This window comes from Fragaria vesca, linkage group LG7 (assembly GCF_000184155.1).
Source record: "Fragaria vesca subsp. vesca linkage group LG7, FraVesHawaii_1.0, whole genome shotgun sequence".
Classification (NCBI taxonomy): Eukaryota; Viridiplantae; Streptophyta; class Magnoliopsida; order Rosales; family Rosaceae; genus Fragaria; species Fragaria vesca.
The window spans coordinates 21,196,820-21,220,231 of NC_020497.1; the positions used below are offsets into that span (position 1 = coordinate 21,196,820).

General features: G+C 39.6%; 7 protein-coding genes across 7 annotated transcripts; 6 read left to right on the forward strand and 1 right to left on the reverse strand.

The window, feature by feature from the left end:
• Positions 1 to 2,326: 2,326 nt before the first annotated feature.
• Positions 2,327 to 3,567, forward strand: LOC101311142 (fruit bromelain-like). The gene is made up of 2 exons (XM_004309072.1): positions 2,327 to 2,426; positions 2,957 to 3,567. The coding sequence occupies exons 1-2, from the start codon at positions 2,327 to 2,329 to the stop codon at positions 3,565 to 3,567; spliced, it is 711 nt and encodes a 236-aa protein (XP_004309120.1).
• A 724-nt stretch (positions 3,568 to 4,291) lies between these two features.
• Positions 4,292 to 6,082, forward strand: LOC101311430 (glucan endo-1,3-beta-glucosidase-like). Its single transcript, XM_004309073.1, has 4 exons — positions 4,292 to 4,376; positions 4,508 to 5,484; positions 5,581 to 5,887; positions 6,005 to 6,082. Exons 1-4 carry the CDS (start codon positions 4,292 to 4,294, stop codon positions 6,025 to 6,027), a joined length of 1,392 nt encoding a protein of 463 aa, XP_004309121.1. The 3' UTR covers positions 6,028 to 6,082.
• Positions 6,083 to 7,140: 1,058 nt separating this feature from the next.
• Positions 7,141 to 9,773, forward strand: LOC101304424 (acyl-CoA-binding domain-containing protein 2-like). Its single transcript, XM_004307911.1, has 6 exons — positions 7,141 to 7,657; positions 7,815 to 7,920; positions 8,026 to 8,129; positions 8,413 to 8,504; positions 9,242 to 9,339; positions 9,455 to 9,773. The coding sequence occupies exons 1-6, from the start codon at positions 7,194 to 7,196 to the stop codon at positions 9,623 to 9,625; spliced, it is 1,035 nt and encodes a 344-aa protein (XP_004307959.1). The 5' UTR covers positions 7,141 to 7,193; the 3' UTR covers positions 9,626 to 9,773.
• Positions 9,774 to 10,438: 665 nt separating this feature from the next.
• Positions 10,439 to 10,894, reverse strand: LOC101311718 (ananain-like). Its single transcript, XM_004309074.1, has one exon. It carries the CDS (start codon positions 10,892 to 10,894, stop codon positions 10,439 to 10,441), a length of 456 nt encoding a protein of 151 aa, XP_004309122.1.
• Positions 10,895 to 11,517: 623 nt separating this feature from the next.
• LOC101312012 lies at positions 11,518 to 12,006 on the forward strand. Its single transcript, XM_004309075.1, has one exon. The coding sequence runs from the start codon at positions 11,518 to 11,520 to the stop codon at positions 12,004 to 12,006; it is 489 nt and encodes a 162-aa protein (XP_004309123.1).
• A 2,556-nt stretch (positions 12,007 to 14,562) lies between these two features.
• LOC101312302 (calumenin-like) lies at positions 14,563 to 16,263 on the forward strand. Its single transcript, XM_004309076.1, has 6 exons — positions 14,563 to 15,049; positions 15,304 to 15,406; positions 15,480 to 15,545; positions 15,672 to 15,821; positions 15,923 to 16,019; positions 16,138 to 16,263. The coding sequence occupies exons 1-6, from the start codon at positions 14,563 to 14,565 to the stop codon at positions 16,261 to 16,263; spliced, it is 1,029 nt and encodes a 342-aa protein (XP_004309124.1).
• A 1,152-nt stretch (positions 16,264 to 17,415) lies between these two features.
• Positions 17,416 to 22,001, forward strand: LOC101304713 (importin subunit beta-1-like). Its single transcript, XM_004307912.1, has 3 exons — positions 17,416 to 17,487; positions 18,297 to 20,717; positions 20,819 to 22,001. The coding sequence occupies exons 2-3, from the start codon at positions 18,304 to 18,306 to the stop codon at positions 21,015 to 21,017; spliced, it is 2,613 nt and encodes an 870-aa protein (XP_004307960.1). The 5' UTR covers positions 17,416 to 17,487; positions 18,297 to 18,303; the 3' UTR covers positions 21,018 to 22,001.
• The last annotated feature ends 1,411 nt before the right edge of the window (positions 22,002 to 23,412 follow it).

Genomic DNA, 23,412 nt, shown 5'->3' on the forward strand with positions numbered 1-23,412 from the left:
GAAAGTATCCAATGCTCCTTCCAGGATCGGTGAACGTGTTCTCTACTCCCCAGTCCTTAAAGCATATATATAAACACAGGGACTAAACCACTTGGTTTACCAACTCAACAAGTTTCTAGTTCTTGAAAGACTATGAAAGTGACCCTCCATTCTTCAGGGACAGGTCAAGTTAGATGAGGCCTGATAGCAACAATTCCATTCGACATGTACAAGTTTGACATCTCGCATCAAAACTCCTTTGAATTCATCATGATTTGATTCCTGCATATACTTAGTATATGATGTTGAGATAATATACCCAGTTTCGTAGAAATGTCATCTCCCTTTCATCGTTTCTTCTACCTAATTTCAATCTGAACTTGGACGCAGGCAACCAAGGACACAAGAAATTAAGAAATTTAAGTGCAACAGTGATCTTTTAGCCGCAAATCTTGAATTGCAGAATAATGAACGCATTAATATTTTTAAGCTGCATGTGTATATATATATAGCTATGTGAAAATAGTGGTTGATCTAATTTTAATGAATACTGTACTTTGGAAATTAGCTAACACTGTTATATATAATGTACCAACCATTCCAGATCAACACCTAAAATTCTCTATTGGTGTGTGTTTACTATGCAGCCAGTACCTATATATCCATGTCATAGACTTCTGAACGGACCGTCAAAAATGAACCGACAAATGACCAACTCTGCAAGTCTACATCTCCATTCCAAACCATTCCTCATATGCATGCTAACACCCAACAATCTTCCCTTTTCACCTCATCATCTATACTAAGCTCGCTAGCTAGTTACATAAAATGGGAAAAATCAAACTCAACGACTCAGAATTAAAGGTAGCTCTCACTTACTGTGCTTTCACACTAGATCCTTGACCTACTCAAACCCACTTACCAAAGCCAGTGGCTTACCTAAGCTTGTTTTGTTTTGAGTGGCCATGAGCAGCCCTATTTATGTTTGAAGACTCTTACAAAAGAGTTGTGCATATATGTGGTACTAGTAAGAACTCTTGTGGAGGAGAGAGAAGCTTTTGGAGCATACTTGATATCCTCTTTGTAATATTTCTTGCTCAAATGAGTATTCCAGCCGCGACAGTTGTTTTGGCTGGTGCATGCTGGCTAGCTACTGCTGCAGATCAATCTGAGATACTCATTTGAGCAAGCAACGTTAGAAGCAGAGGAAGTTTTGATAGATTAAAACATCCATGTACTTGATTAGAGCATTATATCAGAGACGATCAGATCGATAAGCCATCTTTGTCTTCTTTGCTGGCTGCACTAATTGAGATCTGTGGAAGATATATGATAAACAGATAAGTGAATAGCCTTACATTTCCTCTTGCCATAGCTAATGCATATGTACAGTAGTATTTTGTTGTTGTTGGTTTGCTCACCTTGATGATTAAAATTAAGATAGTATCTAGCTAATTTCACCAAAAAGATCATTTTAGCTTCATTTTAATTTGTTGTGTTTTATAGCTTAGATTAATTTTGATCATCATGAATTCATGGAAATCTTATTTCTCAGTAACATGCTTAATATATACCTGTATATATAGGTAAAGATTTCCTGGAAATCTTTTTTCTCATTAACAAGCTTAACCTCCTAGCTAGTTAGCCTAGAAATCTCAGCATGCATATATGCTAAGCTAGCTGATTTTCTTACAAGGAAAGTCATTCAAAGTGCATGTGGTGATTAGTTTCTGTTGGTTCTTTGGATTATTCAAAATAGGGTAGTTTCTATTGGTTCTTTGGATGATTCAAAGTAGGTTAGTTTCTGTTGGTTCTTTAGATGATTCGTTTATATATATATATACACAACCGGACGGGCGGTGGGCTCCCAGAATGTGGCAGACCCTTCTTATTTGAGAATGAGGGTGTGACTTGTTCCTTATATTGTCTGTCTCCGAGAAGCTAATATCGTCTACTCATTTATTATTTATTATAAATAAATAAATACACGACCAAGTAGGCTTCTTTTTAACAACCATATTGTGATCTCATCATCATTATGCAATACTAATTGGAACATGCAAATTCTAATTAGAACAAAATTCGACTTAATTAATAAGAGCATTATGTTATTACTAGTCTTAGTCACTTATGGATTAAAGTATATCTGATCCATAAGAGTTAAAGAGTCCATTAGCAACCATTATCTGTGTTGGTGATGCATATGGAAACGTTATATGAGGTTTCTTTGGTTACTAAGTCGTGTCTCTGTGGAAGAACATTTGGAAGGGTACGTCAATGTGTCTCTAAAACTAAGGTGATTTGGTCCTTGTTCTCTCTACAACAAGACATTCAGGTCATCCCATCTATGGTGTCTAAAGCTAGCAGAGAGGAGAAGACAAAAGCTAAGAACTCGTCAGATGTAGACCGTCTAGCTGATCTGTTAGGAGCTATAAAAATCAACGAAGGTATGTTCATGATCCCATTAAGTACAATAAGTTCATGTATAGATAATAACTAATAAGAACGTGTTTATGCATATGTTTGTGAACGATTTTGTTAAGCTCATGTAGAATTTACGTTCTTTTGCTCAGAATCTCATCAGATCATCAAGCAATATAGCAATCTGGATTCTCATCTCCATAGCTTGATATTGCTCATTGTTTTCTCAGCCACCCTTATTGCAGTATGTGCAGAAATACGCTAGCAGAGTTCCAATCCCACATGTCTCAACATGTTATATTCAAGCTCTCTGGTCAAGAGAAGGGACTGTCGTGGATATGAAGTCGATTGGACTAAAGATACTTCGCATGTAGGCGGAGGAATAATACCGAGCCCCGTAAGCCCTGTACGACAACAAGGATTCAAATGTGGTAAGACGGTAAGACTGTAGCTTAGCATATATAGAAATGTAAATATTGTTTTTCAATATTTTTTTGGTTGTCGGAGACGTACGTGACTGACTGCCATATATACTTCTGTACGATATATGATGTAGGTGCTTGCTGGGCTGTAGCATCGGTGGCGGCAGTAGAATCGGCTACCAGAATCAGTTCAGGACCTGAGGTATCACTTCCGCCACTTTCAGTCCAACAAATTCTGGACTGTGCCCGCGGTGACGGTTGTAGAGGAGGATTGGAAACTGATGCTTATTGTTACATAATAAAGAATAGAGGACTGGCAAGCGAAGAAAGATACGGGTCCACGGAGAAGAATGGAATATGTGACAAGAGCCGAGCAAGTCAGGTTGTCGGAGGTAGCATCATGGCATTCGCGCTGGTACGTCCACAAACGGAGACGGCGCTCGAGGAAGCCCTCTGCCGGGGACCAGTGACCGCTGGAATTGCTGCAAACAGCTTAGACTTTGTTAAATATTCAGGCGGAATATTTCGTGGGGCTTGTGGGGTGGAAAGCGACCACGCTGTCTTAGTGGTCGGATATGGAAAAGATGATGACGGTACGAAGTATTGGAAGATTCAGAACTCTTGGGGAAAGAGTTGGGGGGAGGGAGGGTACATGAGGATGTCCTACGAGGCTGGAGAGGGATGTGAAATTACGCAGAATGCTTCTTTTCCTTTGGTGAATGTTACAGATTACGAGATCAGATAGATTAGATATAATGAGACTAGAGATACAAAGATTATACTTAATCTTTTCCGGAAAATTCTGTATGCAAATCAACCTCCTAAGTTAGCCTAGAAATCTCAGCATGATGCAGATATGCTAAGCTAGCTAGCTGAACTGGATTCTGGTTTTCAGCCTCGGTCTAGACTTGAAGTGCTATGGTGTACGTGTTGTTCTTTGCCCCCATATTCTCATGATAATTGATACAAGAGGTTCTGTCTAGGTTGGAAATGTTGGTGGGTTTGCTTTTCATTTTGCAATTCCTTCTCCATCATGGCAAGTAAAGATAATTCTCTCCCTACTTTCCAATCAAGGTACACCCAAAACTGTTTAACTAGCTAGCTTTTACCAACAACTATAGTAAAACCAAACTGAAAAATCTAGTCACTTTGTTTGTTAAGCAGACGACACTAAGCTGTGCTAAAAGGATATTTTCCTGACTATATTAAGGTATATATAAATCCAAGAAGCAGATGTAAAGGAATGTGATGGAACAGATTCAAAGGTAGAGTTCTCTGAGACATGCACAGTTCTACTCAAGTACTTAACCCTCGACAACAAGCTAGATAAGATTATGTCATACTCGCCCGATTCCAAAGTAAAGCATCTAGAGCTCAAATACTTATACTTCACCAATGCTACCCCATTGTCATATCCACCATTGTTCTTCTTCTTCACCTCCCCAACGTACGCATCACTACTACTCATCATGGAAAATCGTCGGCCTGATATCACACTAACCAGAGGAAGCACTATCGTTTTGCTGTTTCTTGCCTCGATCTTCAATGTTCAAGGTATGCCTCATCAAACGATCTATGATCTATCTCCGTTCCTCATGCTATAGATATGTTAGACATTTCAATCTAGTAGGAGTGATTTATTGACATGAATAATGACTACTTAACTAATATAAACATTTGTCTAGGAGTGCAAGGATCTATAGGGGTGAACTATGGCACGGTGGCGAACGACCTCCCGCCACCGTCCCAAGTCGCGCACTTCCTTCTACAATCCACCATCATCAACCGTGTTAGGCTCTTTGACACCAACCCTCAAATACTCCAAGCCTTTGCTCATTCCGGCATTCCCCTAACAATAACGGTCCCCAATGACCAAATCCCCCACTTCACAAAACTAAGGTTTGCCCAAAATTGGCTCAATACCAATGTCATACCATACACCCCGGCCACCAACATAGTCCGCATCTTGCTAGGAAATGAAGTGCTCTCCACCACCAACAAGTTGTTCATTGGGAATTTAGTCCCTGCTATGCAAACCCTTCACATGGCACTTGTAGATGCCTCCTTGGACCGTCAAATCAAAGTCTCTACTCCACATTCTCTAGGCATTCTCTCAAGCTCAAGTCCACCATCCTCAGGTAAGTTTAGGCAAGGCTATGACACCCATGTCCTTAAACCACTACTCACTTTTTTGAGAGTCACTAAGGCTCCTTTCATGGTTAACCCCTATCCCTATTTCGGATACTCGGGCGACACGCTCGATTATGCACTTTTCCGACCAAATGCCGGTGTGGTTGATCCCAATACTAAACTTCTATACACCAACATGTTGGATGCCCAATTAGATGCTATATATTCAGCTTTAAAGGTTGTGGGCTTTGCGGACCTCGAAATTGTTATAGCCGAAACAGGCTGGCCTTCGAAGGGTGATGCAGGCCAAGTTGGAGTTGACCTAGAGAGCGCAGCCGACTACAACCAAAATCTCATTCGTCACATGACATCCGGTAATGGTACCCCGTTGATGCCAAACAGGACTTTTGAGACCTACATATTTGCCCTCTTCAATGAAAACCTCAAGCCCGGCCCAACAAGCGAGAGAAACTTTGGGCTTTTCCGACCCGACATGACACCGGTCTACAATGTTGGCGTCCTCCGGCACACGGTAGCTGCCGCAACTGACTACCAAACTAAAAATGTTCCCTTTTTCATGACATCATTTTGTATCTGCTTATTTGGTTTGTGGACTTGGATCTAACAGGCTAGTTCGTCTACACCGGGGAATGAAAGCCCAAGCCCAAAGCAAACTCCGTCGCCGCTGCATGCAGGAAAACAATATTGTTTGCCCAAAAATGGGGCAGACACAGAGGCCTTGCAAAAGAACATTGATTATGTTTGTGGGCTAGGATTGGATTGTGGCCCGATTAAGCAAGGAGGGCCGTGCTTTATGCCTAACACAGTTAGAGCTCATGCAGCTTATGCCATGAACATATACTATCAAGCAATGGGAAGGAACGGCTATGATTGCGATTTTGAGCAAACGGGAGCCACCACAACCGTCGATCCAGGTAAAGTTCTTCTTCTTCTTTTTTTTTTTGGTTACAAAAAGTTCTTCTTCTTCTTTTCTTTATAAGCAAACCATTTATCTTCATTGTTGTTGTAACTCTGAATTTTTTCTATACCAGGCTATGGAAAATGCAAGTATTGATGATGGAGAGAATTGCAATGCTGAAGATATATTACCTCCACCTTAGTAGCCCTTTCTATGTTTACCTTTTTCTATATAATGAATTCATAGCTCAAGATTGTAAGATAGACATCAACTTTGTCATTTAGAATGCTATAATGTTTAAAGAAACATGTAGTAAAACTATAACTGTTTGTTTGTGAATATCAATTTTGTTGTATTTGGGAGAAATATGAACTCGATCAGCTTACTATCATGAATAGTCATTATAAATTGAAAGTAACCGTTTGTTATGCTTTTAGTTTGGCAGCTTGAAAGTGATCATTGTAAAATAACACGAGACCATATCGATGATTAAGATATATGACAAAAATACAGATGCAAGATGATTTTAGCATATAAATGTCTAAAAATACTGAAAATTCTTATATGCACTACGTGTATTTACACGATATAATCATAACCGTTCATAATAATTTATATACTTGATCATTATGTTTCTATATTATTTTCTCTAATCTTAATTATCTATGTATATATGTGAAGATATACGCAGTACACTGAAATTGTTCTTAATACCGGATGTGCATTGCACGTGAGCAGGGAGATTTGTCCGCGCAACAGCAAACACCGCACCCTTACACAGCAAGGCAGAGGAAGCAGACGCCTGGCAGACCATCGCGTTAGTAAAACTTCAGTGCTACAAGTTAAGACGGCCCAAATTACCATTTTTGTCCTCTTAGATCGGACCAACCCCTCGGGATCTCAATGCAATTTGACACTAGTTACATAAACGCCCAACTGATCCACTGCATGCCAAGCACCTTAACTTTCTCTATTCACCGTCGGATCACTACACTATTCGCCAAAACTATACACGCGTACAGATCATCCGTCTTCACCGCACAGCCCACGGTACAGACGCCCGCACCCAATCCCTGCTCTCCAGAAATCTAATACCCTATATGACCACTTCACCCTCTGCCCATATATCCACGTGCATGGGCAGAACAGTCATTCTCTCACTCTATACGGTGCGCTGAGTCCCCCCACCGGCGCTCGTGAATTCCCTCTGTTTGTGAATTGATCAAATTCTAGGGTTTTGAAATCTCCCACCGCTTTCTTTTGCTCTCCAATTTCCTCTTACTTGGTTTAGTTTTCGAATTAAAATTGTAGCCGAAACCGAAATGGGAGGCGACTGGCAGCAGCTGCTCCAATCGGTTGTCCTCGGCCTCATTTTCTCCTACCTACTCGCCAAGCTCATCTCCATAGTCGTCTCCTTCAAGGACGAAAATCTCACCATCACCCGCGCCGGCACCGCTCCGCCCGAGCCCAGTCCCTCCCGCCCCGACACGGCCCGCTCCGCCGACTCCGCCGCGCTGCTCCACGAGGCCGATTCGGTCGTCGCCGAGCACGGGAGCGTCAGGAGCAGCGAGGTTGGGAGCGACGATGACTGGGAAGGCGTGGAGAGTACGGAACTGGACGAGCTGTTCAGCGCCGCTACGGCGTTTGTGGCAGCGGCCGCGGCGGAGAGGACGAAGGTCTCGACGGAGAAACAGCTGCAGCTTTACGGACTTTACAAGATCGCCACCGAGGGACCATGTAGCGTGCCGCAGCCGTCGGCGCTGAAAATGACGGCTCGCGCCAAGTGGTGAGAGCTCAGTACTGTTCTATTGATCTTGATGTGATATTTTGTTTAGGGTGATATTTTGTTTAGGGTTTAGGATCAGGAGTTTCGAGGTTTCGTGAATTGATATTTTTAATTGATGATTTAAACTATAGATTTTTGAGGTTTTGATATGTGGTAGGCAAGCATGGCAGAAACTAGGTGCTATGCCTCCTGAGGATGCAATGGAGAAGTACCTTGATATTGTTTCTGAGCTATATCCTACTTGGGCTGATGGTTTGATTGTGGTGAGTAAGTCTCGATTTGTTTTTAATGTTTTGCCGTATCAGTAATGCTGTGTGGTTACTTACTTCCTGTTTGGTTTTCTTGCTGGCTTGTTTCTGTATTGCTAGAAGAGCAAAGGTGGAGATGGTAGCTCGGGTGGTAATGATTCTAAAGGACCAATGGGGCCGGTTTTCAGCACTTTTGTTTATGAGGAGGGATCTGAAATTGATTTGTAAGCTTCTCACTACATATGTTTTCTTCTGCTTTAAGTTTTACCGAAACAGTCATAGTCATGTTCTAGAACCCAGGAATGCACTAGTATTATATGGTGTCTTAAGTCTGTAGTTATATCAATTTTGTTTTTCACAATGCTCTGAAAATAGTCATCTGAAATGAATGAGCTAAGTATATCATTTTTTATTGTTCCCTGTCATTAGTTAATACAAATTTTTTTTTCGAAAGAAAAATTAAAAAAATCAGGAAGTCATGCTAAATTGAAGTTGTTTACTTTGCAGCAAAATGGATGCGATTCATGCCTTTGCTAGAGAAGGAGAAGTGGATAACTTGCTTAAATGCATTGACAGTGGTGTTTCAGTAGACACAAAGGGTTTGGTTCTTCCTCTATCTTGCTGTGCAGCTTTACTCAAGTTCTTCTCATCATGATCATCCGTATTGATTACTTGAATGTTGCTGTAACTGTTAACCGATAGTACATATGTAGTGTGTTTCTGGGTTGTGATCAGAGTAGCGTTACTCATGAACCAGCTCTTAGGGGCTGTTTCTTGTTACGAGCCAGATATGAAGCTTAATCCATGTCTAGTTCCCTAAAATATAGCTTTGAGTACCACTGTTAGGATCCTGTGGAAATATGAGCAATTGAGGTTGTCGTCAGTTGTCATCATACTTAATTGAATGTGGAAAAAATATATCAAGATTAAGGTTGTGAATAGAACCACTGCGGCATGCGGAAAGAATGAAACTCCAGTTTTAGTATGGCTTGGTGGTAAATGTGCTTACCTCATAGGGAGCTGGGTGTGGAACTTTTGTATGTTCTTTCGTATTTTGTAGGTAGTAAGGTAGAGCTTATGTTTTGTTAATTCATGACAAGTGCTTACTACATTCCTTAGTATTTTCTTCTATTGTCTGTCACCTCTTTCCTTCACCATTGAGATATTAAAATCTTGCATTATTTTCATTGAAACCACTTAAAATGGAATCTGGCCAAAAGTTTATAGAGACTCTTTTTGTATGGTATATCTCCGTAGTTGTCAAGCCTGGGATGCGTAATTGTTATCTGTGCTGGTGATATCACCATCTGAAGTAGCTTTTGTGAAATGATTTCAGATAGTGAGGGAAGGACCCCATTGCATTGGGCTGTTGATCGTGGCCACCTACACATGGCTGAGATGCTTGTTAGCAGGAATGCTGATGTTAATGCAAAGGTAGATTAAACTTATAAGCATCTATTTTATGTTCCAATCTTGCAATCCAATTCCATCTTGCTTATGTTATTTCATTTTACATAAGCTAAAGTTCTGTGTTGCTTGGTCTTGGAAGGACAATGAGGGCCAAACTGCATTGCATTATGCTGCTGTGTGCGATAGAGAGGGCATCGCTGAATATCTTGTGAAGAAAAACGCAGACACAAACGTGAAAGACAACGATGGCAACTCTCCATCTGATCTTTGTGAGTCAAAATGGTCGTGGCTGCAGCGTGCAAAGGAGTAGAGGTACTGACAGAGGGTCTACGTCTGTTCCTGCTGTACTGATTTTTCAACTAGTCCTTGTGGATGGCTGTATATGGTGATGTATAACCCTTCCACTAAATTTAGCCTCTGGAAAAATGTTAAAGTAGAGCAGTATGTGTATGTAGTTTTACACATTGTCCTTGTGTAGCCTTCTTTTCCTGTTTCCCCTATTGTGGAGATGACAAGAAAAGTTAAAATCACCACGCAAACTGTTACAGGCTTGCAGCATATGCATAGCAATGCCCATGTTTCGTTTAGTATGCCAATGCCTCTACTTTTTTGGCCATTGCATTGGTAAATCTAATTTTCTTTTTCTATGTCAATGAATCTCATACATGTGTTTGAGAGTCGAATTAATTTCAAATTTCTTGTTGCTCTTATAGTCCTCTCACAAAAATTGATCGAGACCCAAACTAGGGGAGAAAGAATGCTCACAAAATTACTTAGAATAAACCAGTCTTTCTTGACCAATCTTTATTTCAAAACTAGATTATGAATGATTGAAAGTCTTTCAAACAAGAGGAAATGAGGATTGAATATGCCGAAAGTCTTATGACGAGAGATCATCGTACACGGCGTGTATCTTCACATATATGAATTTATTATAAAATACATGGATAATCAAATACATGAATTGTTATGAAAATATAAGCGTCGTATAAATATACGTCCATATTTTCAAGTCTTATAATATCAAATTATTATAATTGACCAAAGGAAAATAAGAAGTTCCAGTCTTATAATATCAAATTATTATAATTGACCAAGGGAAAAGAAGCATCCCAGGTAATCATCAAATCCCAGGTTCCAAGACCTGATCTTCAAATCCCAGGGCTCTCCTTGGCATGAAACGGTATCTCCGGTACATTGGGGCTGTAGGCTTGAGATCATATCGCCTACGCCTAAGGCGAGATGGGCGGCGGCCGCAGCACCGAGAACTGAACTCCGCTGTCGTCTGGTCTGAAAAGGCATTAAGCCCAGCAGTCCACGTGTGTCCCCCTTCATTGTTGAACTTTTGCACATAGAGATATTTGGCTTTGAAGATCTCAAACCGTCTTGTTTTCTCTTCACTGGTGGAGTAGACACGATTGTGCTTTGCCATCCAATCTTCAAAAATCTGGGAGATATTAGCTGGGTTGTTTTGTTCCAAGGAACTAGCGGAAGGGGGCTGACATACTGCTAGGGTTGCTGAGAAAACAATGAGCAATATCATTGTAGACATGCAGAAGCTTTGGAGATGAGAACCCATATTGTTTAATGATCTTGAGCGAAAGGCTTGACCTACTTAATGGATTTCACTCACAGACGATTGAGCACAAATACATAATGAGCTCGGTTAACCTTACTTGCAAGGAAACTAGTCTAAATACATTCCAAAACCATAAGATACAAATACTGATATCAAGCTATTTGTATTGATATCAGATATTCACATATCAAACATTCCTAAACAGTAAAGATACAAAAGATTAATTTCTTAAATTATTATTTCATATCTTTAATTCATCTTTACATTTAATTTATGATTTAGTTTTAATTACCTTTCCATTTTTGTTAAGAAAAACGCAGACACAAACGCGAAAGACAACGATGGCATAGCTCAATCCTCCCAGTTCAAATTTTCCCAATTAAGTTGGTGACAGATCTTTATTATACAGTTTATTAGATGGCTTATTGCTTATCACCAATTAGGAGACGCCTATATATAGCGATGCAGATTATCTATATTAACATCATACCAATACCTCTTACAGTCCAACACCTCATTGGCTCATTGTTCGCACCTGTATTTTGCCAATCAATTAATTAAGAGCCTCTACTTCTGAGAGAGGCGTTTAATCTGATTGACAACCTAGCTCGATCATCAGAACTATGGCTACTTCAAAGCAAAAGTTGTTTGTGATCATCTTGGCTTCATGGGCGGTTGTAGGCTTAGGCCAGTTGACGTTGGATCTTGATGAGGATATCAAGGGACCATTTCCATGCATGCAGAAACTGGCGCCTTGTCAAGTAAGAAATCAAACCACCAATGATCCTGTTCCTGAGACATGTTGTAAACCGTTGAGGGATATGCTCTTGGGTGACGATAAGAAATGCATTTGCGACGCCTTTAGCGACCCTATGGTGTTGAAGAAGCTGAACTCAACTCAGGATAATGCCATGGATCTTGTGTATTATTGTGGCGGGCAGCACAAGTCATTATGCGACGTCGACAGTAAGGATACTAAGGATAACGCAAAGCCATCTTCACCATCTTCCCCGCCAAGTCCACCGCCAGCTCATAATGCAGCCTCTCGTTTCTGCAAATCTGGTTTTGCAGCCTCGTTCATTGCAGCTCTGGTTTTTTCAGCAGCATTTTAATTATCAGGAATGCATTTGATTCGTACAATTGTAATTCATGTATTTTTGGCTGTTGTTTTGAAGCGCTAGGTCGATCGTATTGATTGATATCGAGGCATAATTGAAATAATGAAATTTGAAATCTATCATGAAGCAGAGAAGCAGAGAACATGCATGCACACTTTTTGTTTATTACCAGAGGAATTCATTTTCTTTTTTAAGGTTGAAATCTTTACAAGTTAGATAAACTACCCCAATGAGGGTTGCGACAAAATTGAGGCAATTTTAGGTAGCCATATTTCGTCTAATGAACTACATTGCAAGCAAAATAAGGCAACCTAATTTGTAACAAAATCATAATAAAAAGAACAACGGACCTGGAGAAGATCGTAAATTTCTTTCTTTTAGATTTCTCAGCTGGTGTTGCTGCCTTTTTGGCCGGGTTAAGCTAGAGCGTCTTGGTAATCCTTGATATAGATCGTAACTTTTATTTTTCATTATTCATATATCACGATCTTTACATTTAATTTATGATTTAGCTTTAATTACCATTTTTAGTTAAGATTCTTCAAGTATTATAATCCTTAAGATAAAAATACTGATATCAAGCTACTGTATTTGCATTGATATCAAATATTCACATATTAATACATTCCAAAACAGTAAAGATACAAAAGATTAATTTCTTAAATTATTATTTCAATTTTTTCATCTCTACATGTAATGTATGATTTAGTTTTAATTACCTTCCCATTTTGATTAGTTAAGATTCTAATATTATATCTTTCTTGTTTAAGAAAAATATGATTTATTGTGTGTGCCTTAGTCAAAATAGAATCAGAATAGGATTCGATATCAATGTTGTAATATGAATATATGTAATTTTCTTATGTATTGTATCCTCTAAATATAGAGACTTATTCTATGAATGAAATACAACGATATTCTCCCCAAATTCTCTCTCTCAGTTAATTTCTCCCGCAACATTTCTCTCTCCGCGTTCGGTCTTTTACAATCGCAACCTACTTTGGTCATATGGAGAACTCGTTACAAAAGGCAGGAATGGCTTCAGAAGCTTGTTGTTTGATTCAAGATCTAAATCTGAAAGATCACTATAACGGAGCTTCTTTAGTGGAGAAGGATGATGCTTTGAAAGGAGGTTTTGGTGTGAGTAAAGCTTATAGTGATTCTTTGATATGTGTGAAGCCCGCTCCAACTAAATCTAAAGTTCGTCATATGATGGAGTATATAGTTTTGAGGGATGAATCTGATGACTCTAATGGACCTTCTGATGCACAATGTGTTCAAAGGAAGAGGAGAATTCTAACTGTAGAAGAATATAATAAGGTGGTCGAGGAGTTGTACGAGTGTGGGATCCAGCTTCCTTTTAAGTATCCAGATGATGTGATATTAAACCCTCTTCCTGTGAGGTATCCATCGCACCGTTATAGCGAGGAGGAGGAGTGGCAGGTCATATCAGATGACAATGATGAGGTCGAGGAAGAGATGGTGGACGAGGAGGTTGTAGTAGCTTCAAAGAACTTTGTGGAACTTTGTGGCGACTAAAGCTGGGTTGTCTAATTCAATTTAGTGGAGTTTGATCTGGTTATACTTTCTTCTTGTTTGGAGTGTACTTTCTATCTGAATATAGAATTCCGTATTTCTAAAACTGTGCTAACTCATGAATGGTTTTTCTGTCAAAATAGGTCTGTCATATGTTAAACAAAAAAAAAAACTAGAAGAGTAGAAGTATTACTCCAATACATCCTTCCATCGATCAGGTTAATTAAATTAAGAAACCCAATATGAATTGGCTATTGATGTAAAAGTAGTGATGATAATATGTCTGTTGCAGAGTTCCTAGTCCCTCGTCTATATATATTTCATAGCTAGATGCAAATCATTTCAATATCGACTCTTGGTTTTGTGGTTTCAATTGCGCAGATCTTTGCTATGGATACTAATAACAAGCAAGAACGCTAAAATTGTGAGAGGCCATGGTCACTTTCTTAGTAGGATTATCTTGAATTGGTGCCTGGTTTATTGGAATCATAATACTAACTTTGGTTAACTTTTATCGCCCCCTACGGAAATTTATTGATAAGATAAAAAATATATAAGAAGCTAGAGAACTAAGCCAATGTCAGCCATATAATAACTTTGGTTAACTTTTATCGTCCCCTACGAAAATTTATTGATAAGATAAAAAATATACAAGAAGCTAGAGAACTAAGCCACTGTCAGCCATATAATGCGAATAACATCTGAGTGAGGTGATATGAAGTTAAAATTTGTTTAAAAAATTCAATTTTACTTGGATTACCAAATTTCATAATACATTTTTTCTCTATGTTTCATGGATCCAATATAATTGTTTGCTTTTCTATTTCTAATTTGGTACACAAACAAATGGGCTGATCCTATATATGTTTATGTACCTCCCACTTCTAACTGTCATTAACCGTTTTCGCCACCCTTGTGCAACATGGATTTTGGCGGAGTATCTCCCCACCATGTCCCATATGACCTCGCCTTTCTCCTTTTTTCTGTACCCCTTTCTTCCTTTAACGCCAAGCAATGGCGAAGGGGGTCTATCTTCTATTCGCCGCCGCGATTGTTGCTCTTATAGTCCTCTCTCCCTTTAAGCCACGCCACCATGGCCATCACCGCCGCCTTGGCTTCACCGGCCACGTCCCCATTTTCGACCCTCTAGTATCCAAGATGGAACGGTACGTGGAGGAGAAGGGATTAGAAGACCACAATCATACAATAGATACGGAACACGACTTGGTTATTGCTAATGATGTTGAGGAAGCTCAGCAATATTTGAACGAGGCGGGAAACTTGAATTTAACCATGAGGCTGGTGAATCTCTTCCCTTTGTTGGATGTGGCACCCGAAGATGGATTTGTCAGCTACGATGAGCTGAAGCATTGGATTGTGGCACAAGCCATGGAAAGAATGATATATAGGACACGGAGAGTAATGGCAGAAAATGATAGAGATGGAGATAGAGCCATTTCTTTCAGGGAGTATCTGCCACAATTTTCCATTGAGGATATTGGTACAATACTTGTCTACCTTCTACATGTTGCACTTTTCTTTCGAGCTCCATTTCATAACGTTAAGCCTTGTTTGGTTCACGGAATGGAAAATGTTTCAAAACTCTAGAGCACCGTAGGGTTTCAAATAATTTCCACCCTTTGATTTCGGAATCTTTTTTCATTGCAAAATTTCTAATTCGCGAAGCAGAACGATGTTGTTGTATATTTTGGATTCGTTGGACAACCATTGATGATGTTAATGATTGTGAAACAGATAGGAATGATATGGAGCATGGAGAAGCTGGATGGTGGAAGCAGCAATTTGATAATGCTGATGCTGATCGGAATGGTTTACTTACCTTCAGTGAACTTAAAGAGTAAATTCTCTAATTTTATTCCCATACTAATATTTTCTTCGAAGATTTCGGCTAATTTACCTTTCATTTGCAGTTTTTTGCACCCAGAAGACAGTTCAAATGACCGAATTCAAAGATGGCTGTTGACAGAAAAGATGAAGTACATTCATTCTCATCACATACAATACCGATTTTCGCTCTTGTTTACCACATTCCTTTTCTATGAACAGTTTGTTGGATCCCTAGTTTGTTACATGCATGATTAATATTAATTTGAAATGTGCAGAAGGATGGACCATGATAAAGATGGCAAGCTGAGTTTTGTGGAGTTTTCGGACAATGCTTACAATGTCTTTAAGAATTACGTTGAATTTGAGACAAGCGACTTACCCATAGCAAAAGAGAAATTTGCAGAGCTTGATGTGAACAAGAACAAGTACTATACAGACATCAAACTAGCTTGTTTCTTTTTCATTTACTGCCTAAATTAACAACATGTATGACGACTAATTTCAAAAATTGGGAAATGTTTGGCAGATTCTTGGAAGCTGAAGAATTGAGACCGATACTACATTATCTTTACCCAGGAGAACTAACCTATGCTACTTATTACACAAGTTTTCTAATTCATGAGGTCAGTTGAGTGCAGTATATATACATTGTAGTATATATGAATGTGAAAGAAAGCACTGGTTTATTAGATACATTTGAGCATTTACTGAAAAATGTGATGGTGGCATTGTTCATTTCAGGCTGATGATAACAAAGATGGAAAATTAACGTTGGAAGAGATGCTGCATCACGAAGATGTTTTCTACAACACGGTCTATGAGAGCAGCGACGACGATGACATCCATGATGATCATGACGAATTCTAAACTACTTTGATGCAATGAAAATGCAATGTTTTGATCTATGTAATCTGGTGGAGGATTGTCCTACGTATCTCAACATTTGAAAGTTGCTAAGGAGACTCCAATTGCAGGAAGCAATGCATCAAGAAGAAAAATGTAGTTGGAAGGTTCATTAGGAAGTACCATTTTTGATTTGCACAAATCCAAGTGCCCTCCTAGCTAGACAGATTTATGAAGTGTTTCCTGCAAAATCACTTGTTATGAAAAGAACTCCAAACATTGGAGGGAATTTTTTTTGTAAAAAAAAACAAAAAAAACACAAACTCCAAACAAACCCTAACAAAGAATGATGTGCTTTGTTTGGCTGTTTCCTGTGGAAAACTTAAAGGAAAATAGAAATGAAGGAAATGGATTTTCAATGACAGTAGCAAAGTTCCAACTTCCAACTCATGATGGGCTCTTTTCTTATCTGTGCATCAATTATATATTTCTTACTTCTTTATGAAGAGAAAATAATAATTGTTGTGGCATTGTCATCATCATTTTTAGAGTCCAGGTAATGTGCTTTGTCTTTCCACCAATGAGTTGCTTGGAGCCAGTAGTGCAGGTAATGCTATGTAGCTACTGTACATAACATCAACATCTTAAAGCCATCACAATCTCAACCTTTGATCACTCTATTTTGTGCTCTCTTCCTGATGTAATATGCACCCATATCACAATCAGTTAATAGAAATGTACAAGTTTAAAGAAAGTCTTTATAAGCTCTTAGTGTGCGTTTCACTAATAACAACAGCTGTACGTAACAACAGTTATACAACTAAAAAATTACGTATTTTAAATGCGTACACGGTCGAATAAGTACACAATTCTTTCTTAGTCATTCGTAACCATTTCATACGTAGTAACTACTAATTATCATGCATCTGAATTAATGTCATCTAATCGCGTAAAATTAGTACCCCCATTATTTACAATGAGAAAAACAAAAAAGGTGTACATTTCATCCTTAAAAAAATAATAGACCCATACGAACGCGTTCTATAAAACTGGGGCCCGCAAATTATTGAAATCCATTTCTTTTTTTTCAAAAGAAATTAAATGAAATTTTTAGCCTTTCTGCAAAATCCAAAGTCCAGCTGAGCAACTCTCTCTCTCACTATTTCTCTGAGGAAGAAGAAGAAGAAGAAGCCCTCTCTGCTCCGATCCGTAACCGCACGGTTTTCCAAGCTCTCTCTTCGTTTACAGGTAATTCTATATATCAATGCTCTATTTCAAATCCCTAATTTTCGTTTCAGTGCTAAAAACTAGTGTTATGTTACATGTACTACTGTGATTTTGATTTTGATTTCAAAGCGGTTCGATTCGCTTGATTACTGTTCGATTCCGCTCGAGCGGTTCAGTTTCGATACTAGCTTGAAGCAATTCGATCGGTTATGGATTTGAATTTTTTTTTTTTTTTTGCGAATTTTGTTTTTATTTAATGTGGTGAGGATTTTGTGAAATCGTATGCGTGTGATTGTGTTTAGCCTCATTTGATCTGTGAAATTGTTCGTTTGGATTTTGGTGATGCGGTTTTTGTGTTATGGATTGTTTTAGTGGAAATGAGGGTTTTTGGTTCTGTGAGTGTAGCAGGGTTTAGGTTCAAATTTGATGTGTAATGATGAATGGATAGTGTAATATAGATTTTTGTTAGCAGTGTTAAGGAAACTGTCCGAATCGGCTTTAATTGATTATGCTATGGATTGATGGTTACTGTAATCATAGTGTTCACACTCACTCTTTCAGTTGTAGAAGTATTTGTTCTGTTGGTAGATTTGGAGTGGTTTCGGGAATGGCTATTTTCTGCGGTTAATTTGGATTATTCAGGCAAATTCACTAACTCAGGGGTTTGCGGTTTTGTTTTTATGTCCAGCTGTAGGTTTATGTTTGGTTACTTGATGTTAATACCTTCTCAGTCTGTAGTCCTGCAAGAATGTGGATGTTATGATCTATTTGTCACCTGTTACCTTGAATTGATCTAATTTATTAAACAGTTATTCTTTTTGTAGTTTCAGATACAGTATGGCGCTGGAAGTTACCCAGGTGCTTCTGAATGCTCAAGCAATAGATGGCACTGTGCGGAAGCAGGCTGAAGAAAGCTTGAAACAGTTGCAGGAGCAAGATCTTCCTTTGTTTTTGTTATCTCTTTCTAGAGAGCTAGCGAATGAAGAGAAACCTGTCGAGAGCCGAAAATTAGCTGGTTTGATACTGAAGAATGCTTTGGATGCTAAGGAACAACATAGGAAGTCTGACCTTGTTCAGAGATGGCTGGCACTAGATCCTTCTGCGAAGAACCAGATTAAAATGTGCTTGTTACAGACCCTTTCTTCCCTTGTGGCAGATGCTCGTTCAACTACTTCACAAGTCATTGCGAAAGTTGCTGGTATTGAGTTGCCTCAGAAACAGTGGCCAGAACTGATTGGATCACTCTTGTCGAATATTCACCAGTTACCGCCTCATGTAAAGCAAGCCACTTTAGAGACTCTTGGCTACTTGTGTGAGGAAGTCTCGCCTGAAGTTGTGGATCAAGATCAAGTAAATAAAATACTGACGGCTGTAGTTCAGGGTATGAATGCATCTGAAGGGAGCACTGAGGTTAGACTTGCTGCCACCCGAGCACTGTACAATGCTTTGGGTTTTGCTCAAGCCAACTTTAGCAATGCTATGGAGCGTGATTATATTATGAGAGTTGTCTGTGAGGCAACTCTCTCCCCAGATTTGAAGATACGACTGGCTGCTTTTGAGTGTCTGGTTGCAATTTCATCAACTTACTACGACAAAATAGCCCCTTACATTCAAGACATCTTTAACATCACAGCAAAAGCAGTTAGGGAAGACCAGGAACCAGTTGCTCTTCAAGCCATTGAATTCTGGAGTTCAGTTTGTGACGAGGAGATAGATATATTGGAAGATTATGGGGGTGATTTTACAGGGGACTCTGATATTCCTTGCTTTTACTTTATCAAGCAGGCACTCCCTGCTCTTGTCCCTATGCTTTTGGAGACACTACTTAAGCAGGAAGAGGATCAGGATCAGGATGAAGGAGCTTGGAATATTGCTATGGCTGGGGGAACATGCCTTTGTCTAGTGGCTCGGACAGTGGGCGACGATATTGTTCCGCTTGTCATGCCATTTATTGAAGAAAACATAACAAAGCCAGAGTGGAGGCAAAGGGAAGCAGCGACTTATGCTTTTGGTTCCATCTTGGAGGGTCCGTCGGCAGACAAGTTGACACCTATTGTTAATGTTGCTTTGACATTCATGCTCAGTGCTTTGACAAAGGACCCAAACAACCAAGTGAAGGACACTACTGCTTGGACCTTAGGAAGGATTTTTGAATTCCTTCATGGTTCAACTGTGGATGCACCGATTATTACACCAGCAAACTGCCAACAGATCATCACAGTTCTTCTTCAAAGCATGAAGGATGTGCCAAATGTTGCTGAGAAGGCCTGTGGCGCTCTTTATTTTCTTGCCCAGGGTTATGAGGATATAGGGGCATCATCTCCCCTGGCTCCTTTTTTCCAGGAAATTGTTCAATCTTTAATCACTGTTACTCACAGAGAAGATGCTGGGGAATCACGATTAAGGACTGCTGCATATGAAGCGTTGAATGAAGTTGTTAGATGTTCGACTGAAGAAACTGCTTCCATGGTATTGCAACTTGTACCTCTTATAATGATTGAACTGCACAAGACTCTTGAGGGCCAGGGACTAGCATCTGATGAGAGAGAGCGGCAGAGTGAGTTACAGGGACTTCTCTGTGGGTGCTTACAAGTCATTATTCAAAAGCTAGGTTCGTCAGAGCCAACCAAATATGTTTTTCTGCAGTATGCAGATCAGATAATGGGACTTTTCTTGAGAGTATTTGCTTGTAGAAGTGCTACTGTCCATGAGGAAGCCATGCTTGCCATTGGGGCCCTTGCTTACGCAAGTGGCCCAGAATTTGCAAAATACATGCCCGAGTTTTACAAGTATCTGGAAATGGGTCTTCAGAATTTTGAGGAGTACCAAATCTGTGCTGTCACGGTCGGTGTTGTAGGGGATATTGCTAGGGCATTGGAAGATAAGATTCTGCCATATTGTGATGGAATAATGACCCTACTGCTAAGGGATTTATCAAGTAACCAGCTGCACCGCTCTGTAAAGCCTCCTATATTTTCCTGCTTTGGTGATATAGCTCTGGCGATAGGAGAGAACTTTGAGAAGTACTTGATATATGCCATGCCAATGCTTCAGAGTGCTGCTGAGATGTCGGCCCGCACATGTGCTGATGATGAATTGACAGACTATACCAATTCTCTAAGAAATGGAATCTTGGAGGCATATTCTGGGATTTTCCAAGGTTTCAAGAACTCACCAAAAACACAGCTCTTGATAGCTTATGCTCCTCATATCCTGCAGTTCTTGGATAGCATATACATGGGGAAAGACATGTGAGTCCGTCTGGTGTTTAGTACTTTTATCTTTTTTATATATTTGTGTGTGTGTGTGATATATTGTTCCCCCCTAATTTTGGAACTCTACTTGTTTGTAGGGATGATGTGGTGATGAAAACAGCTATTGGAGTTCTGGGAGATCTAGCAGATACACTGGGAAGTCATGCAGGCTCTTTGATACAGCAATCTATGTCTAGCAGAGAGTTTTTGAATGAATGCTTGTCTTCAGAAGATCTTTTGATTAAAGAATCTGCAGAATGGGCCAAGTTGGCAATTAGTCGTGCCATTTCTGTCTGAGGCTGCCACCTGGTGTATTCTATTTGTTTGGAAGTCCCTGCATGCATTTGGGTGTGTTGAGTTGGGTCATAGAATTGCATGAGTCAAGCATCACCATTTTCAGTCGGGCAACGGAAGCTGTGTCAGTCTTCAAGTTGTCACTAACTTGCATCATCTACAAAAGTTGTGACTAACAATTGCATCAGCACAAAGGGCTTGGGTCCTGGTAATTTCATAGAAGAGTGGGCAGTGAGTGTCACTGAAGCGGTTTAAGGCATGCAGGTCACAGAGGATTTTGGCACCAGAGTGGACGGTAAGTGACATTGATGAGTGCAACTTTTCTCAGCCACTCAGGTCGATTGGTCTTTGAATACTGAAGGTCTTACCAATATGTGTGTCTCCTGCGGTGATCTCCTCCAGTGATTTTTGGGTCAGAATGCATAAATTCCCTAATGTTTGCTCGGGTGCTGACGCCTTATCACCACCCGTTGTGTGCCATGTCCCTCACGTCTTCCTTACCAGGTCTTGATTCCTGAATCTAGAGTCTGCATCTATTCATATCTTCATTCATCCGTCATAGTTAGTGTGTATTCCAGAATATCTCATCAGCAGATCTGACTGCTTTCTCTTATGGGTTGAGGGTCGAGACGTGCTATTGGAAAACGCAGATCCTGCATTGCATTATTCATTTTTCATATTCACAAAGTTATTAGATTTAAGTCAGTTTCATATGTCCAATATACCATGCATTTCATGAAATCATTGTAATGCGGCTTTTTTGAAGAACAGGTTTTTCTTTTGCTCAGGAACATGTAATAACTTCTTGGGTTTTGCTATCTCCACCTTTTGGAATTTGGTATCATTCAACATCACAAAGTGTAATGGTGCTTGATTGGGAGAGGCATTGTATTTGGTGGATTGCCTCATTTGTTATCTTTCAAGACATATTACAAATTAAACTTTATGTGAATTTTGTGATATAATTTTCATTACCCCTTGCAACAAGCTCTATTCTGATTTTGGTATTCATTGCAATATGTTTACCTAGCAAATTATGTTAGGCAGATATGGTAGATTTTCAGCTAAAGTAGTCGTCTGAGTTTTGAATAGGAAGATATGGTAGATTTTCGAACACTGAAGACAGTTCAGAGAAGGTGCTGTAATGTATTGTGAATTTGTGATATGACTCCCACTAGCACACACCATTGTGCGAGTGAGTGGAATAATACTGAGCTCTCTGCTTTTCCATATTGTACCTCTTGTTTGTTTCTCTGGCAAATCCCCCGCCACACCATGTGAGGTGATCTTCTTCCTTGGGAGTCTTGGACTCGTCATTAACTTTATGAAAACAAAAGCTTAGAAATTAAATATATAGCTATTAAATCTCAGTGAGCATCCAAAATGAATAGCCAGTCCCACTTTGGTAAAGTCCATTACAGTGACACTACATTACATTACGCTGTTCACAGCACTTACTTATCTCATCCATGGCTTCCATAGACCAAGTACCAAGCATAGCTTCATGTTCCAAAAATGGACTAGCCCTCCCCATCATTACCAACATAGATTACCAGGGTCCTAAATTAGGGCTTTAGGGGAATATGATTAGTGCAAACATGTTTTGTCTTAATAGAATTAGTATAAGATAGTAGTGTACTTGTAAATGTTTGACTTGTCCCCTCTATTGTGAATACTATGATAGTGCTCCCCCCTCTCCCAACTCTCAACTAGTAGTGGGTCGCCAAATTTTTCAATTCAACCCTTGTAATTCATCATAGGTTTTCATGTATCTAATATATATTTGCTCTCATCTGTAGCCCACTTTGTGTATATGATCCACTTTGCGATGAAAGCCGAAATAGAAGGACCTAAAGCAGAATTAGGTCATCAGTGGTGTTTTGTACTACGGAAAGTTGAAATGAGATCTCTTTAGGAGGTGGGATAATGTCACACCCCGATTCGAAATCGATGTCCTTTTCCTATCCGTTGAGGTTTGGGTTAGATCCAAAGTTGAAACCAGATCTTTAGGAGGTGGGATAAAGAGAATTTGATGAACTTGATCTCCAAGTCTAACATTGTCAAAGGTCTATTGAGAATCACTATTAGTTTTGTCGAGCGAAAGCCTTAAGGTTATGAATATGTGAATGTGAAGAAATATCTTAGCAAATCAAAAGATTGTTCTAAAACAGGGCCGCCTAACCCATCTAGGAGTTACAAGCCAACCATCCGTCCTAGTAACGTCTAGCGAGTTTTCGAACCATAATTATATGTCGTGTTACAAAACAACACCGTCCAGCACGCCTAGACGACTTCTATACGCTCTAAGCCTGCCCTCTAAATTGAGAGCGTCTAATGAGTTTTCAAACTTTGATCATAGTATTTGTACTTGTGTTGTATCTTGGAACCGATACAAGTG

What these genes read in the sequence shown, in the direction of transcription:
- LOC101304713 (XM_004307912.1), top strand. Translation starts at nt 18,304, where the DNA reads ATGGCGCTGGAAGTTACCCAGGTGCTTCTGAATGCTCAAGCAATAGAT. An exon ending in ATATACATGGGGAAAGACAT is followed by an intron (nt 20,718 to 20,818) that starts GTGAGTCCGTCT and finishes ACTTGTTTGTAG; the next exon opens with GGATGATGTGGTGATGAAAA.
- LOC101311142 (XM_004309072.1), top strand. Translation starts at nt 2,327, where the DNA reads ATGGTGTCTAAAGCTAGCAGAGAGGAGAAGACAAAAGCTAAGAACTCG. An exon ending in AGCTATAAAAATCAACGAAG is followed by an intron (nt 2,427 to 2,956) that starts GTATGTTCATGA and finishes TATATGATGTAG; the next exon opens with GTGCTTGCTGGGCTGTAGCA.
- LOC101311430 (XM_004309073.1), top strand. Translation starts at nt 4,292, where the DNA reads ATGGAAAATCGTCGGCCTGATATCACACTAACCAGAGGAAGCACTATC. An exon ending in CTCGATCTTCAATGTTCAAG is followed by an intron (nt 4,377 to 4,507) that starts GTATGCCTCATC and finishes ACATTTGTCTAG; the next exon opens with GAGTGCAAGGATCTATAGGG. An exon ending in CACCACAACCGTCGATCCAG is followed by an intron (nt 5,888 to 6,004) that starts GTAAAGTTCTTC and finishes TTTCTATACCAG; the next exon opens with GCTATGGAAAATGCAAGTAT.
- LOC101304424 (XM_004307911.1), top strand. Translation starts at nt 7,194, where the DNA reads ATGGGAGGCGACTGGCAGCAGCTGCTCCAATCGGTTGTCCTCGGCCTC. An exon ending in GAGGGATCTGAAATTGATTT is followed by an intron (nt 8,130 to 8,412) that starts GTAAGCTTCTCA and finishes TTTACTTTGCAG; the next exon opens with CAAAATGGATGCGATTCATG. An exon ending in ATGCTGATGTTAATGCAAAG is followed by an intron (nt 9,340 to 9,454) that starts GTAGATTAAACT and finishes TGGTCTTGGAAG; the next exon opens with GACAATGAGGGCCAAACTGC.
- LOC101312012 (XM_004309075.1), top strand. Translation starts at nt 11,518, where the DNA reads ATGGCTACTTCAAAGCAAAAGTTGTTTGTGATCATCTTGGCTTCATGG.
- LOC101311718 (XM_004309074.1), bottom strand. Translation starts at nt 10,894, where the DNA reads ATGGGTTCTCATCTCCAAAGCTTCTGCATGTCTACAATGATATTGCTC.
- LOC101312302 (XM_004309076.1), top strand. Translation starts at nt 14,563, where the DNA reads ATGGCGAAGGGGGTCTATCTTCTATTCGCCGCCGCGATTGTTGCTCTT. An exon ending in CTGTTGACAGAAAAGATGAA is followed by an intron (nt 15,546 to 15,671) that starts GTACATTCATTC and finishes TGAAATGTGCAG; the next exon opens with AAGGATGGACCATGATAAAG. An exon ending in CAAGTTTTCTAATTCATGAG is followed by an intron (nt 16,020 to 16,137) that starts GTCAGTTGAGTG and finishes TGTTCATTTCAG; the next exon opens with GCTGATGATAACAAAGATGG.